The 16,980-nt window shown below is 45.3% G+C and overlaps 1 protein-coding gene across 1 annotated transcript in view; it reads right to left on the bottom strand.

Annotated features, from left to right (window-relative positions):
* Nucleotides 1–1,564: 1,564 nt before the first annotated feature.
* Nucleotides 1,565–16,980, bottom strand: part of LOC147663577 (collagen alpha-4(VI) chain-like) — an 82,320-nt gene continuing 66,904 nt past the window's right edge. The window contains exons 8-10 of the mRNA XM_086950347.1: nucleotides 16,422–16,979; nucleotides 3,476–4,051; nucleotides 1,565–2,163 (exon numbers count right to left, since the gene is read on the bottom strand). Coding sequence (XP_086806473.1) covers nucleotides 1,565–2,163; nucleotides 3,476–4,051; nucleotides 16,422–16,979 — 1,733 coding nt within the window. The remainder of the gene's footprint in view (nucleotides 2,164–3,475; nucleotides 4,052–16,421; nucleotide 16,980) is intronic.

The raw sequence follows: 16,980 nt of genomic DNA, 5'->3' as shown, positions 1-16,980 counted from the left end.
GGTTAGTAGGTGTTCCTTTCAAGTCAAAATCAAAATCTAGTCATTAGAATGGCATTTCTGCAGCCTTGTGATGAATTACCTGCACAAACTGATTGTAATTTACAATATATGTTTAGCCAAAGTGTCTAACAGTTCCACAATGATGCACTTCCATTAGTTGTTACTTTATGTCTCTCACAAGCTAAATGTAAAAGTATTGATAGTCTTTCTGAAGTTGCAAACCCGCAAGTCAAATACAAAAGCACTGAAATTATTAACCAAGCTTCAGTTCCACAAGTCGAGGGGTCCCTCATGCAGTCTAATGCAGAAGCGTTGATAGTCTTCTGAGAAGATGCAATTCCACAGGTCAAATGCAAAAGCGTTGAAATTCTTTAATTATGCTGCAGTTCAACAAGTCTTTACTAGGTGTTCCTCAAAAAGTCAAATACAAAAGCCTTGAAATTCTTACTACTGAAATTATTACATCAACCTCAGTTTGCCACTAGATAGCCTGTAGCTTCCTCTAGGGGAGAATGATGTTACTGCAGCCTTCTGAAGAATGACCTGGACCAAACTGAAGGGGGCTGTGGCTTTAATATGTAAATGTTCATATGCACTTGTACAATTTTAACCAGCTCCGATTGTATTCTATTGGATTCATTATTTATATTGGTTTATAGCGAGGATTGAGCATTGTAATTTACAATAAATGTCTTGAGAGTTATAAAAAATAGTTGCATTAACTCTACTATAAATAGAGACTAGCAGTAATTGGGAAGTACAAATGTCAAATAATTTCCGTTTGGGAGGGGGCTATTTCGAGTTTATGTGCAAGGACAACATGCATTCACTCTGAGTGGAAGTATCCAATGGTTGTAGTGGGCTGGTCTGTTGGTTTATAACCTATTGCTGGGGTGGGAAGGAGTATGATTTGAGGGACATGTCAACAAACAATAGTGAAGGAGTGCTGATTGGGAGCCCATATTTATGTATGTATTTTCTGTATAATATTTTTGGGAAAACAGGTCTGTCTTTTGGCCAGACCTAATATGAATGGTCTGTTTGCAACCCCCAAGGAACCACAGGAAATGCTTGCTGTACTTGAAAGTGCAGGCAAATGCAGGTGAATCTGAGTTTGGACAGATTTGATTAGTTTTCCTAGTCCTATTTTAAAGTACCTCCAGGGCTGGACTGGAATACCAAAAGCAGCCCTGGAAAAAGTCTTAAACTAGCCTTTATCCCTTCGTATCCATGCACTTTCCTTCTCTATCTTCTTCTTCTCTGATCACTTTCTTTCATTCTTCGCATTCCCTCACATACTGTCTCTCTTGGAGTCTCCCTTGACCAGCTGCTATTAACCTTGAGGGAGCTGGGGAAAGTGAGGACTGAGGAGCGGTCCTCGGCTTTCAAAACTGGACTAAATGTGTTCTGGTCCACCGGGGAAATGCGTGGTGGGATAAAAGGCCTGTCCAGCCCTCAGGACCTCACTGTGGGTATTATCTTCAGGTTTCACATATTAAAATAATGCTTTTATTAAGATTTACCTTATGTAGAATCTTTGATAAATTTGGAAATGGAGGTTTTCTTAAATCAAATGAGAAAGCTTACCTTGAGATGGGGGATCCGCTGGCTCGCAGATCTGAGATACAATGCGCCTTGTGATGGTATCAAGCACGCCAAAACTCTCCACTGTGTACACGTTCTTAGGGGTGCCAGCGATTTGGATAAGCTCAAATGAGTTTAGGAGTCCGATACCTATTGTGAAAATATTTACTCCCAGTCTTCTTAAAGTGGCTGCTTCCTCTTCCACCGTGTCATTTGAGTTTCCATCTGTGATGACCACTAGGTACTGTGGCACCCCTTGGTTCCTGCGGCTACCATTGTCCGGGTCAAAAAACCGCCTGACGAACTTCAGACCCTTTCCAGTGAAAGTTGTGCTTTTCAGCTGCTTGATGTCGTCAATGCGCTTGTCAATATCGCTGCTGGAATAAAGCTCATCTAGGTAGAACTCTTTCCTAGGTTCTTTACTGTACTGCGCCACCCCGATACGCACTTTGTTCTCTGCAATGGTGAAGCTTGACACAATGTCCTTCATGAAGCGTTTCATGGTGGTGAAATTACTAAGTGTGATACTTGCTGAGCCGTCAACTAGGAAAACAACATCGACCTGCTCTTGTGCACAAGCTAGAAAGAAAGTACAAAGGAAATGTTTGTCATAATTTTTGTTTTTGGGGGTTTAAAATATTCCATATTTTACATAATTGACACATTTGTTTAGAAAAACTTTACCATTTGAAATGTTCATGTCCTAGAATCACACTAGAAAACAACAAATCAACAAATATTGTACCATAAAAAGATACAGATTACATAGTTTTACCCTAAAGAAGAACACATATGGAACAGCCATTTATAAACATTTGTTAAAAATAATTCTCAAATCACTAATACAGAAGAATAGGTCAAATCCGCACACTTTTGCTAATGAGTGGGATGGAAAATGTTCAGATGGTGCATTTTAACTAATTAACAATGGGGTAGTGGCTCTGATCCCTATGAAACTGGTCACTCAGAAATGCATCAGTGTTCTTACAAAGCCTAACAAGTGCAATATATTATAAGTGGGATAACGTACCCGTCTTGCTGGTTTTATAGGGATATTGCAAGTCACTGAGGAGTTTCATAATAGGATCATGGAACTCTGAGGTGACGTGCAACAGGGTATTTTATTCCTTCTAATGCATGGGCGCAATTGAAATAATTCCATGTGCAGTAAATACCAATACCACCAGATGCAGTGTTTTCCTGGAGAGCAATCAGAGCAGCTTTTTAGAATTTTGAATTTCAGAATGAGGAATAACGACCACGCACCGCACTTGCCAGGTAGGTCTTTTACATGAGTTATTTCGATTTCATATCTACTATCTAATGCACGGAGGGATATTGTCCACAGCAGCGCTGGATCCCTTGCTACATGTGGCCAGCAGAGCCAAGGAATATGCCTATATTCATAGAATGAGGTGGAAATACAGGGTTGTAGTCCTAGGCCAGCACCACCACAATATAAAGGTTACGTTTTTGAATACACGCTTGTTGTGAAATATTCCCATTTTTGCATAAGCCATACTTGTACCTTGAGAAGTTGACTACCAAGATCAATGAATGTGAAACCGCACATAAAGCTTAAATATTAAATCTTTCTCAAATTATGGAGAAAATTATTTGCTCAAAAAATTGCTCATCATAAACTGCTCTGATCTCAAACATGAGACTTTATCTCGGTATCCGAGTGGTAGCAAGACATCCTGAGATTCTAGCACACCATTATCTCCCCATGTACCATAGTAAATGGTATCATACTGCTGTTCATGTACATTTTTATACCACTCTGTGATCTTGAAAATGCTACTTTTTGCTCACAAATGGTAAGCCAAATCTCTCCGCCATGGGGAAAGAAATGGGCTCTAACATTTTTTACTTTAAGAATTGCTCTTACCTGGTTTGGAGTTATTGCATACAATATGGGTGATGTTATCATGTAGCTGCTCCAATCCTGTGTAATTTGTTACCATAAACCACCGATCTGGTGCCCCAGCAATCAGCTGGAGTTCTTCCACCTTAGCATCGCCCACACCAACAGCGAAAACCACGATGCCATCATTCTTTAAAGCCTTGGCCGCCGGCTCAAGGTTGGGCCTGTCATACTTGGTGGTTTCACCATCTGTAATTAGAACTAGGATCTTGGTCACCGTTGGGCGGCCACCATATTTTACCGCAAATCTCTCGTGTGTGTAGTTCAGAGCCGTTGCTGTGTAAGTGAACCCCTTTATGCGCTTCATGTTGAAGATGGCTTTACGGACGTCTGTCTTGGTGGAGTAGGTGTTCAGAAAGAATTGCTCATGCGGGTCTGTGCTGTAGACAACAGCCCCAAACTGGACCTGGTCTTTTCCAACCACAGAGTCGTTGACCAAAGACTCCATGAAGCGTTGCATTAATGTGAACTGGCTGGTTGTTATGCTTGCTGATCCATCCACCAAGAACATGATGTCTGCTACCTCAGTCCTTTTACATGCTAGAAGGAGAGAAAGAAACATGTAAATGCTTGTCACCAACCCTAAATGCGTGCTCCAACAATTAAAGCAAGTTAATTTGCAATCCAGCTCCCAGATGTCCTCCGCAGAAAATGACCGCGAGCATCTCAGATATACGCCAGCCACTGCATGCAAAATTCATAATGATTAAGTCAAGATTCTCTTTTGAAAATATTTGTCAACTCCATTCACATGAGAGCCACTCAAAAATATTACCTCCCAAATTACTTTTTCCAACGCTACTGACAAGTTAGTTTGAGATCAAGTTGCCAGATTTCTTCTGGAGCAAATGTCATGAGCATCTCAGATTTATACCAATCACAAAATACAGAGGGCCAGATATATCATAGTGCTGCATCACCCTTGCACCGCACAAGGGGGCGCAAGGGTGACTCAACACTAAAGTCAGACTTACCAAGCAATGCAAGGCCACCTGGCGTGGCCCTCCGTGGCTTGATAGATCTGGAGTAACACAAGGCAGTTCAAGTCGCTGCCTCACGTTACTGTGTCCCCACCCATGCATTTATGTGCATTCCCAGATTTACTATAAGTAGTAGATGGAATATTTCTCTGGTAAATATTGATTACAAAATTTTCTCTAAATCCTTGGCGCTTCCTTTAGAATCCCTCCTACCGGATTTATTAGGGAAGGAGCAGTCTGGTTTTGTTAAGGGTAGATTGCTTTCAGATAATACCAGATTGTTCTTTGACATTCTCTCCAAGACTTCGCACTCCTCTCACTCTATTGCTGCTATTGCCTTAGATGCGGAAAAGGCTTTCGATAGAGTTGAGTGGTCGTATCTTTTCCAAACGTTGAAATGGTTTGGGTTTGGTCCACGAATTTGACCCTCATTTCTCTTTTATATTCGCACCCTAGAGCTGCTATTGCAGTGAATGGGGGTATTTCTTCTTATTTCCCTCTTGCCAGAGGGGTACGCCAAGGTTGTCCTCTTTCTCCTTTCCTATTTAATCTTGCCCTAGAACCCTTCCTTTTGCGAATCCGTCAAAATGCTGCCATAAAGGGTTTTACGCTTCATAAATCCACAATTAAAATGGCTGCTTATGCAGATGACGTTTTATTGTTTTTGTCTGAACCCACCACTTCGCTACATGCTTTTTAAACTGAAGTCAACTTATTTCCCTCTGTTTCAGGTTTCAAATTAAACAAAGATAAGTGTGAAATTTTACCTCTCACCAAATTTACTTATAAATCGGATTTCATCTCTTCTGGTTTTTCGTGGAATCCTAATTGCATCAAATATTTGGTTTTTCACTTCACTCCCACTCTATCAGGTTCGGTTTCACGTTGTATGGATGATTGCCTTAAAAAACTGACAGATCTTACCACTAAATGACATCCTTTATATCTTTCTTGGTTGGGTAGATTGGATACGATCAAGATGATGCTTTACCCCTTGATCTTATTTATGATTTCTAACATTCCATTTTCTATTCCTTTATTTAATTTCAAGAAAATTAACTCCATCTTGTCTTCATTTCTATGGGGTCGCAAAAAGGCCCGCATGTCTTTATCCAAGTTAACAAGACCAAAGGCTGAGGGTGGAGTGAATTTCCCAAATTTTTCTTTGTATCATAAATCTTTTTTGTTAAACCAAGCTTCTAGATGGCTAGATGGTTCTCCCACTTTCTCCCCCCTTTGGACAACATTGGAATTGGAATATATATCTCCCTTTTCTTTCCCAGAAAACCTCTCTTTTTCTCGTTCCCCACAGTCTATTTCTACTCCGATTCTCAAATATACCTTAAAAATTCTACCGCCTCCTTTAATCTCTTCCTTTCACGAGCAAACTATATGGCACAACTCATCGATTTTAATAAATAATAAACCTTTCTTCTGGAAGTCCTGGAGAAGTTGTGGTCTTATATGGGTACATCAATTATTTCATCAATCGTGTATTCTCCCATTCTCAGTTGTTGCAGAATCCTTCCATCTCCCTTCTTCCTTCCGTACCAATTATCTCAGATTAACACAAGCACTTCAGTCCGCATATGATTTGCATATCCAGTCATCCTCTACACCACTTCAGGAGTCTCCTAGCATATCTCAACTCCACTTTACTTACTAGAGGAACTAAGGCGTCAAAAATCTATTCTTTCTTACACGCTCCAACATCACCACGCACCAAGACAAAGGTGGAGGAGGCATGGGAAGTTGACATGGGCCTTTCATGGCCTGTAGATCTCTGGGACAGATTATGGGTGAAGTTACGGAAATCATCGAGGGCTGCAAACACTATCCAGACGCTCTTTTTCATCTATAATCGACTCTTACTTTCCCCACTAACACTTAATAAAAGATATCCTGCCCTGTCACATGCTTGTTGGTCCTGCTCAGCTCCTCAAGCAGATCTGTTACACATGCTCTTCAATTGTACTCTGGTTCGCCTGTTTTGGGTTCAGGTATGGTCTTAAATTAATAAAAAAATTCCACTACACATCCGTTTCATATTTCCCATATTTTTTAGGTAGTATATCCCCTATTTGGAATCCTTGCAATCTCAATATAAAAATAATTGACTTACTTCTTGCAGTAGCTTTTCAGCAAATTACCAAGACTTGGAAAGATTCCACTAAACTCTCTTATCAGGCTTGGTGATACGCTGTTTGCTATAATCATAGGTTAGACACAACGTATGTTTACCCACTTGCTTTAGCCCCAAAACGAAAGCAGTTATGGGAGCCGGTTACTTCATTTTTTGATTCATGTGCACTTCGTTCTCTGCCTAAATCTCCCTTTCAACTAGAAGTTGCTAAACCTCCTTGAGTTCCTCTTATTGTATTATCTTTTTTCTTTTTCATATTACTTACATTATTGCCCTGTTGTTTATTATTGTATTTAAAAGTGTTGCATTAATTTGTATTTCATAGCTGGTATTTTTTGTATTCACATTCTACGAATTGTTTTCTCTTATCTACTTTTGATTCTCATTATTATGTATTTTATTTTTTGTATTCATCTCATGTTTTTATTTCTTTAAATTGTTTATATGACTGTTTAAAACTTTCAATAAACTTTACTTTGAACTTTAAAAAAAGAGTAGTAGATGGAATGTATCAAAATGCTACACCTCCCCCAGGTGAGGCGTAACGAGGAGAAATATCTATTTCTTCATGTTACTTCCTCATTCTGCAGTACACATAGAAAGAGGAAATGCCTCAGGGGATTATTTTTTGTGCCGGAAGGTGTGCCTTCCTGCACAAAATGAATCCTGGAAAGGGGCGACCATTCGGTCCCCCCGAACGTATGGCGGAGTACCACGATCCCCCCGGGAAGCCATCTTGGGCGGGAGGCGAGTCTCGGCTGGTATGCCCGAAGCGGCGTAGCCGGGGCGCGCCTTTTTCCCGCCCTGGAGTGGGCTGGCCTAGACACTGACGCGGCCGGCCACGCCCTTGGGGCAGGCAGGGGCGGGTTTACGCCCGCCCTGAAGACGGATAAAAGGAGCAACAAGCCAAGAAAGCATCCTCTTGTTCCTGTGCTCTGAAGCTGCACCTCCTCGCTGCACGTGAGCTCGAGACGGAACGAAGAGCCAATTTTGAGCGTTGTAATCTTTCTTGTTTGTTTTACAGATACTTTGTTGGAGAATGCCCAAGAAAGCGGGAAAGCGAATGACTACCGACCAGATGCTGCGTGTTCTTATGAAAGAGGTGACCGAGCTAAAGAGGCGAATGGCAGATAAAGACGAGGAAGGGGGACCGAAACGTCCTTTGGCAGGAGCAGCTCCGGGAGGGAAAGGCAAGAGACGCAGAAGGGGAGCAGCTGGGGGAGACATCCCGGTTCCCTGTACCCCACTCGAAGAACCAACTCCGGTGCCGGAAGAGGGGAATCCGATTCCCGTGGTGGTCACCCCCGTGTCCGGGGAGGATTTGCCGCCCGAGCTGGCAGCACAATTAGCAGCGTGGTTGGGTAAAGGTAGCAAGGGCGCCACGGCTGACGACGCGCGGGTGTTGATGAAGCAACTGCGTGAAACAAGGGAAGCGGCGAAGGCACCATCGCCGGCTGCGGCAGTAGAGAAGCCACCTGGGACAGGTCCAGTCGCAGATACAGCTTCCGGTTCAGGTAAGCGGCCATTTCCGATTGCGAGGGATGAGTCTGCACCCTCACGAAGGGAAAAGTTGGGTCAACATGTCCCTCTGGCTATTAAAGAGAAGATATGGGCAGAGGAGTATATAAACATCTTCTCGTTGCTTACCGATCATTATGAGATGGAGCATGTTAAGAGCCAGAAGGAGCTCATGCATCCGAGTGTTTGGCGCGCAAAGATGGCCGCCTTTAAGGTAAATGAAAACATTGGCACTTGGGGCAGAGCGTGGGGGATTTTTACATCCATCATGGGTGAACGTAGGCCCGAATTGCTGTCCGAATTGCCGATTTATCAGTCACGGATCATGGGGTATTCTGTATCACACGAGGGCAATCAATGGTTCTGTTACGATAATATTTTCAGAAAAGCGAAAGAACATGATAAAAACTTAACTTGGGATTGTTATGATTCTGTGTCTTGGTCCAAAATGGAAGATACTGGTATGTTGAAGTTGCCATTGGTAGGGAGTAGCGTGGGTGAATCCTCCCGCCAATATGCTGGGACGCCCTTTCGATCAAGTACGAGTAACGACAACCACTCGAGGCCGATCGGCAACGCAGGTAAAAGGGGGATTTGTTGGAACTTTAACAGGGGTAAATGTACGAGGCCCCAGGAGTCATGCAAATTTAGGCACGAATGTGGTGGGTGTGGGCAATCATCCCATCCTGAGTCCATGTGCAGAGCCAAAACGGGTGATAACGGGGGTAGAGGAGGCGCCAAACAGGTCTGATATAGTCTGAGGGGCGCCTTTACCTACTCCGATTGATACCATGGCAATGATTCCCTGGCTCAGCGAATACCCGGATCACGCTTCCGCTGGGGTGTTGCGGAACGGGTTTTCATATGGTTTCCGCATCCCAGTGGGGGAGTTTCAGGGTATAGCGAAATGTAAAAACCAAATATCGGTCTTGCAACATACGACCATGGTACAGGAAAAGATCGTGAAAGAGGTTACTCGAGGTCGAGTCGCCGGTCCATTTAATGTGCCACCAGTTGCTAACTTTGTTTGTTCCCCTTTAAGGGTGGTCCCCAAGAAGGACCCGGGTGAGTTTCGGCTGATACATAATTTATCAGCCCCACGTGGTCTTTCCGTAAACGATGCGATAGACCCGGAAGTGTGTTCGGTGCGGTACGCATCCTTCGATGAGGCCGTAGCCATATTGAATCGCCTGGGGCCCGGTGCGCTGATGGCAAAATCTGATATCGAGTCAGCGTTCCGGTTGCTCCCGGTACATCCAGACGACCAGCGTCTCCTTGGTTTCATGTTTCAGGGTCACTATTACATGGATAGGTGTATGCCAATGGGGTGCTCTATATCTTGTGCCTATTTTGAAAAGTTCAGTTGTTTCCTGCAATGGGTCTTCACAAAGAAGACGGGGTTTCAACATGTTATGCATTATCTCGATGACTTTTTGTTTCTGGGGGCAGCCGGGGATCCGGAATGTGGACAAGCTTTGACTGAATTTTGTGTCTTGATGAATCAGTTTGGCGTGCCATTGGCACCAGGTAAGACTGTGGGTCCCTCGACTTGCCTCGAGTTTCTGGGGATCGAGCTTGACTCTGAAGAAGGTTGTTTTCGTTTACCAGGAGACAAAGTGTTAAGATTCAGGGCATGCCTGCAAACGTGTATAAGTGAGTCTAAGGTTAAGCTGCATCAATTACAACAATTGGTGGGACAGTTGAATTTTGCCCTAAGAGTAATACCGATGGCCCGCCCCTTTTCCCGCTCGATCGCTCAAGCCATGGTCGGCCTGAAGGAGGGTCATCATCGCACGAGGCTCTCGGCAGAGGTTCGCCAGGACATGCGCATTTGGTTGGCATTTCTGGCGGATTTCAATGGTCGAATAGTCTGGAACAAACCGGCGGTGTCCTCTGAGGAGCTGGGGCTGTGGACAGATTCGGCAGGGAGCATTGGTTTTGGTGCCATATTCGGCACTCAGTGGTCGGCACAAAAATGGCCGTCATGGTGGCATGATAGTGGACTGACAAGTAACTTTGCTTTTCTGGAACTTTTCCCCATTCTGGTGGCCCTGAGAACTTGGCCCGAAGGGTTCAGAGATCACTCTGTGGTATTCTGGTCTGATAACATGACCGTGGTTGAGTGTATCAATAGCCAGGCAGCACGATGCAAATGGATTCTGAGATTACTCAAGGAAATTGTATTACTGTGTATGCAATTGAATGTGCTATTTAGGGCAAGACATGTGCCGGGGGTGAAGAACCAGGCGGCTGATGCGCTTTCTCGTTTTCGTATGCAGGCCTTCTGGGGTTTTCGGCCCACAGCGGACCCGGTGGCGGCACCCTTTCCCGAAGCTCTCTGGTCTCTCGGTGCCCCGAACTTCGTAACCTTGTGGGAGAGAGTTTAGCACCCAGGACAAGGAAGGCATATGAAGGGGCGTTCCGTTCCTATTGGGCCTTTTTGGGGGCTGCTAGAGGGGAGCTTTGGGGCCAGGAGGAGTTGGTAGTGAAATTCCTGCTGTCTTTACATCAGGCAGGCAAATCAGTGGCTACGGCCCAGAGGCATCGGGCCGCCATTTCCTTTGTGGCTAGGGCTCATGGGATCCAGGACCCGACAGCGTCTTTCGTTGTGCAAAAAGCGCTACGTGGGTGGCAACGCCTTGAGGGTCGCAGAGTAGATGAAAGGCGCCCGATAGGTTTGGATAGGTTGGCCCTGCTATTATCCATACTCCCTGCAACGTGTTCATCCCAGTATGAAACAGTGTTATTCCGAGCCGCTTTTACGCTGGCATTCCATGGGGCTATGCGGGTAAGCGAACTAGTGGCAAGGAACAAGCAGGATGTGATGGGGGGACTGTGCCGAGAGCACGTTCAGGTTAGAGGGGGGACAATGACTGTCTCGTTTGTCAGGTCCAAGACCGATCAGGGTGCGATGGGTGACTGCATAATCATACAAAGGATTCCCGGGTCCTCCATGTGCCCGGTGAGTTGTGTAGAGGAATATTTAGCACAAAGGGTGGCATCATGGGGGGGGACCTTGTTGAGACACGCTGACGCCACCCCACTGACGAGGTTTCAGTTTCAGCGGGTGCTTGCGATGTCGATTGCCGCTGCGGGCTTGAACCCGGGCGAGTTGGGGACCCATTCCTTTCGGATAGGGGCTGCTACAGAGGCTACAGCCAGGGGTCTGAATGTCGAACAAGTTAAACGTGTGGGGCGTTGGTCCTCCAACTGTTATAAAAGGTATGTGCGGTTGTACATGTTGTGAAGCTGTAATGATGTACTCACGCTTCTTGTTTTTGTTTGGTTTCAGTTGCGCAAGCCTACGAGGCGGGCGGACTATGCAGTCGACCCAACACCGGGCCAGCGGTCAGACATCACCGGCTGTGAAAAAGGAGGTGTGGGTCGTGGGCCACTCATACGTGAGGCGTGCCGCGGACGTATTCAAAGCAGGTGACATGATTCACGTGGCTGGGGAATACGGGTACAGTGTGTCCTTCTACGGAAGGGGCGGACTCTGTATTGACCAGTTTCAATCATTTTTCGAGGGTTTGCTAGGGCGGACGAGGTCACCGCCGTCTATAGTCATAGTACATCTTGGGGGCAATGATTTGGTCACCACTGGTAGACGACTTCTTCTTGAGGCGATGCTTTCCACTGTAAGTTGGTTAGCGAGGAGAGTTCCAGGGTGCACAATTGCATGGTCCCATATGATCCCACGAAAAGTATGGCGGGGGGCTATTTCTGTTTCTGCTCTGAATCATTCAGTAAGAAAAATTAATAACAAAGTGAGTAGATTGTTCCGTTCCAATACACTGCATTCTATTTCGCATGGTTGTATTACTGGTGACAGTACGTATTTGGGGGATGGTGTTCATTTGTCCCGGGTGGGGAACGAGTTACTCATAGGAGACTTGATAGCTTGGCTAAAGACTTTAAGACATGACCTTTAGGTAGGAGTGTTGTGGGGGGTCCGGATAGCCGGTCAACTATCCGGCCTGTGGCGGTAAGGTCATGATCGGTGAGCACTAATTGGAAGATCCCTATGAGTGGGCGTCACCCATTACGGATGGGAGCGCTCGAGGGAGGTGGCCATTGGCCCCTCAACGGGGAGGCGGTCCCTTCTAAGGATGGGCCGCCGAAAGGAAAGGAAAGGCGGTCAAGGCCCCTTCCTGGGTAGGAGGGGCTACAGCCCCCTCCTGTGGAATTTCCCGGGGCCAGGACATCTGCGACGGCAGATGTGGTAAGTGTGTGGGGTTTGGGGGGGGGTCTACGCTACCTTCGAGATACCTCACACGAGTCCTCGGACGACCTTTAAGTGGCGTCGAGTTTATTGGGGCCCCCGTCAAGTCAAGGGAAATTGGTAGTTGCACTTGAGGTACACCTCTGTGCGGTCGCCCCTCACAAGTGAGGGGGATATTTCTGGTTTAGGGATCTTGACACCGGTTACGACCTTGCCGTTGGCCCTTAAACTTTAGGATGTACAATTTCAAAATTTCAAGTTAATGTTTTGTAGGATGTTAGTTCGGCTAGGAGAACCTTTGTATTAGAGAATATGTCAAGGTTAGCCAAACATCGCAATGTGGTAATGAAATTGTACATAATATGAAACTGTTATTTTAATGTTTTAATTTTGTTTCATATTTTAATAAATACGGCCGGGAGGGTCACTCCCTCCCGTCTTCCAAAAGTTCAGAACTGTTTCCGGTTTCCCATCCTTGGGGATTGTGTTGAGAGGGGGTGGCGGGTATCTCAGCCATATGGAAAGGGGCGACCATTCGGTCCCCCCGAACGTATGGCGGAGTACCACGATCCCCCCGGGAAGCCATCTTGGGCGGGAGGCGAGTCTCGGCTGGTATGCCCGAAGCGGCGTAGCCGGGGCGCGCCTTTTTCCCGCCCTGGAGTGGGCTGGCCTAGACACTGACGCGGCCGGCCACGCCCTTGGGGCAGGCAGGGGCGGGTTTACGCCCGCCCTGAAGACGGATAAAAGGAGCAACAAGCCAAGAAAGCATCCTCTTGTTCCTGTGCTCTGAAGCTGCACCTCCTCGCTGCACGTGAGCTCGAGACGGAACGAAGAGCCAATTTTGACCCACCCACCAGCCCCTGAGGACAGCAAGTGGTTTTGAATAAAGTTTGATGTGGTAACTCTAATTTTGTTTGCAGGTTGGGATTATTATAGTGATAACTTTGAATATGCAATAAAGAATGGTCAATTTCTGGTATGTTTTGTAAATAAAGTAATCCTGCTCTAGTGTTTGATCAGTAAGCATGCTTTTTAATAAAGTGGTTGTTGTTACTGTCTTTTAAGTAATTTAGTCATTTAGTTTAGAATTGTCGTATTTATTTTGGTCGGGCGGTAAGGTCATGATCGGTGAGCACTAATTGGAAGATCCCTATGAGTGGGCGTCACCCATTACGGATGGGAGCGCTCGAGGGAGGTGGCCATTGGCCCCTCAACGGGGAGGCGGTCCCTTCTAAGGATGGGCCGCCGAAAGGAAAGGAAAGGCGGTCAAGGCCCCTTCCTGGGTAGGAGGGGCTACAGCCCCCTCCTGTGGAATTTCCCGGGGCCAGGACATCTGCGACGGCAGATGTGGTAAGTGTGTGGGGTTTGGGGGGGGTCTACGCTACCTTCTAGATACCTCACACGAGTCCTCGGACGACCTTTAAGTGGCGTCGAGTTTATTGGGGCCCCCGTCAAGTCAAGGGAAATTGGTAGTTGCACTTGAGGTACACCTCTGTGCGGTCGCCCCTCACAAGTGAGGGGGATATTTCTGGTTTAGGGATCTTGACACCGGTTACGACCTTGCCGTTGGCCCTTAAACGTTAGGATGTACAATTTCAAAATTTCAAGTTAATGTTTTGTAGGATGTTAGTTCGGCTAGGAGAACCTTTGTATTAGAGAATATGTTAAGGTTAGCCAAACATCGCAATGTGGTAATGAAATTGTACATAATATGAAACTGTTATTTTAATGTTTTAATTTTGTTTCATATTTTAATAAATACGTCCGGGAGGGTCACTCCCTCCCGTCTTCCAAAAGTTCAGAACTGTTTCCGGTTTCCCATCCTTGGGGATTGTGTTGAGAGGGGGTGGCGGGTATCTCAGCCATATGCTTCCGCGCCATGCTGCAAAGGGACCTGTGTTGGTGCCGGGCAGCACATTGTGTGCCATCGCTGGAAAATGACAGGAATGTGCAGTATATTGTTAAGTACGGTGCATTACTGCCCTCTGCCTACCACGTAACACAGCGAGGGGACTTGTTGCGATGCGTGATCATTTGTTAAATAGGAATTTATAACGATATTTGCCAATTGCATTTGTGAATAACCATCTCAAATTTGCTCTACGCATCTTTAATGTAAAACTTTGTGAAAAACAGAATAAAAGGCTGGTGAAAATCTGGGATGCTGCAGGTATCTAACATTTTTCCCCAGAGTATCTCTTCGTGAATGCAGCACAGCCTTTGCTACTGCGTGCGGAAGAGAATTGTTGCTCTGTCCGGCATATCTTAGCGATGCTCTTTACAGAGTCTGTACAAAAGTAACCCTGGGCAAAGACCTCAGCTCCGCCTGTGGAATGTGGGGAAATTCGCCTTCTCCGCGTTCCGCTGAGAACACGGAGAAGGCAAATCTCCGCAGCGTAGCGGAGTTTGCCAGTCCCCGCCTCCCCCCCTATTAAAAAGTAAGTTAAAATTAATTAAAAAGAAACTTAAAGCCACTTACCTCTGGACTGCGGCGTCCCCAGGCTGCTCTCCTCCTCTTCCTCGCCGTACAGTAAATGCTTGAGAAAACTGCGCATGTGAATGCATGGGAAAATATTTTTTAAGGGCAGGCAGTGGTCCCAGGGAGCACTGATACTCTTAAAATATGAAACGAAAACGTTTCATTTAAAAAAAAAATTTTAATGCACCCAGTTTCCCTTTATGGAAAACGGGCTACATTTAGAAAACTGCTTTGTTTAAAAACAGACCCAGACATGGAGGTCTGCTGAGCCCAGCAGGCCACCATCTATGGGAGGGCCAGCCATTATGAATTGGGTTGCAAATTATGAGTGGCTCATTAATATTCATGAGCCTCGCATTTTGCAACCCCATTGTGAATCGAGATCAGTCTCTCTGTAGTACATTTGCTTTTACGACTCGCACATTGCAACACGCAATTTTCCGCAATTTGTGAGTTGCAAAAGCAAATGGTCGTACATCTGGCCCTAAGTCTCTTGCTACATTAGTGACTGTGAAGCTGTGTTTGATAATGCGCATTAAGATACAGGCGAAGGTTTCGGGATACTGGCTGTCAAGGCCAGACCCATGACTCAACTCAGGCTGAACAAGATGAAGAGGCAGAATCGCAACATGTTCTTAAGGTACCTCACATTTTTTATCTCTGGAAGGAGGGAGCCAATACCTTATTTATAGTTTGTCAACTTCCCAGTGTTCTCATCGATCGAATGGGAAATTATGAAAACCAACTGCAAGCTTGGTTGACCATTGCCAACATGTTCACATTCTCTTTAAAGAGTTCCCCTCTTTACCAAAAGATAACAGCAGGGGAAGGCCCATGGACAGAATAATGCAATGTGTATGGAAGTGTTGACAGTTTTTCCTCTAAAAATCCCGTAATTCACGTGAATGTTACTATTTCTGCCAGTAGTTTGTGAAATTCTGTATGTGGGGTTTAATGATAAAATGTGGTCTTTGGTGTCCTTTATCAAGGTTTTTTTTTTAAAAAAAGACCAGCAACATCTATATGTTGTTAAATTATGAAGAAAATGGCACAAACATTTTCATATTATTGAGGAAATATTGCAATTCGTGAGGAGGAAATAGCTCCAGTCTCAAGTACAAACTTTGCAATGGCATAGATGTAGGTAAGAGTTAAAATGCGATCTACGTGAAACAATGGTCGGGTAATAAAAACTTTGTAGTCATTGGTCGAGTAATAAAAACTTTGCAGTCTCTTAGCAGTTAGTAGCTTACAGAACCCACTGCCTTACAAAAATAAGGATAGTTTAAATCCTTGAAGGAGAGAACTAGAAGAAGGCTTCTGGTACAAAATTGGATTCCCTGGATGGGAGGCAAAAACCCATAACATTCCCATTTAAAAGATCAAGGGAAGGAAATGACCTACTGTGAAAGAAAAATCTTCTACCTGTGCTATTAACCTGTGCTATTAAGCAATACTACTTTCAAAGACATAACATAGGGTATAGCCTTGATTTATACCCCTATATTCAACCCCCCAACACCCAACAAGAGATACCCTTATCAGAAAACAACATAATCGTGACTTACATTCATCAGGGTTGCAGATCTTAAACAGGATCTCCTTGGGTAGGAAGGCAAGCGCATCAAAGTTATCTTCTAGGAGCGCTCTCTGCTGAGAACCTGCAATCTCCACCAGCTGAGTGTTGTTCGCCTCCAACACCCCAATAGCAAAGATGGTCACTCCCCAGTCCCTGAGGACCTTGGCCGGACCTGCTACTTCGTCTTGCGCTTCCCCATCTGTGATGACGATGAGATATTGCTTCTCCTTTGGCCTCCCTCCTTTGTATGACTCAAAATAAGGAAGGGCAAATTTCAAGGCTTGGCCAGTCAGGGTGCCCCCTTGCATCTGCCTGATGGCAGGGATGGCTGACAGGATGTCTGATTTCCGGCTGTATTGATTCAGTGAGAACTCTTCTTTTTGCTGTGAACTAAACTGGAGCACCCCAAACTGGATCTTATCCAACCCAACATCGGATTGCTTGACCATCATCATGATGAAATCTTTCATCTTTCTAAAGTCGTCGGGTTCGATGCTGCCAGAACTGTCGATCAGGAAAAGAACATCCGCTTTCAAGTTCTTACAGGC

This window comes from Lissotriton vulgaris, unplaced genomic scaffold, assembly GCF_964263255.1.
Source record: "Lissotriton vulgaris unplaced genomic scaffold, aLisVul1.2 SCAFFOLD_4372, whole genome shotgun sequence".
Classification (NCBI taxonomy): Eukaryota; Metazoa; Chordata; class Amphibia; order Caudata; family Salamandridae; genus Lissotriton; species Lissotriton vulgaris.
Note: the sequence above shows the minus strand (reverse complement) of the source record. Positions and strands in the feature narration are given on the sequence as shown.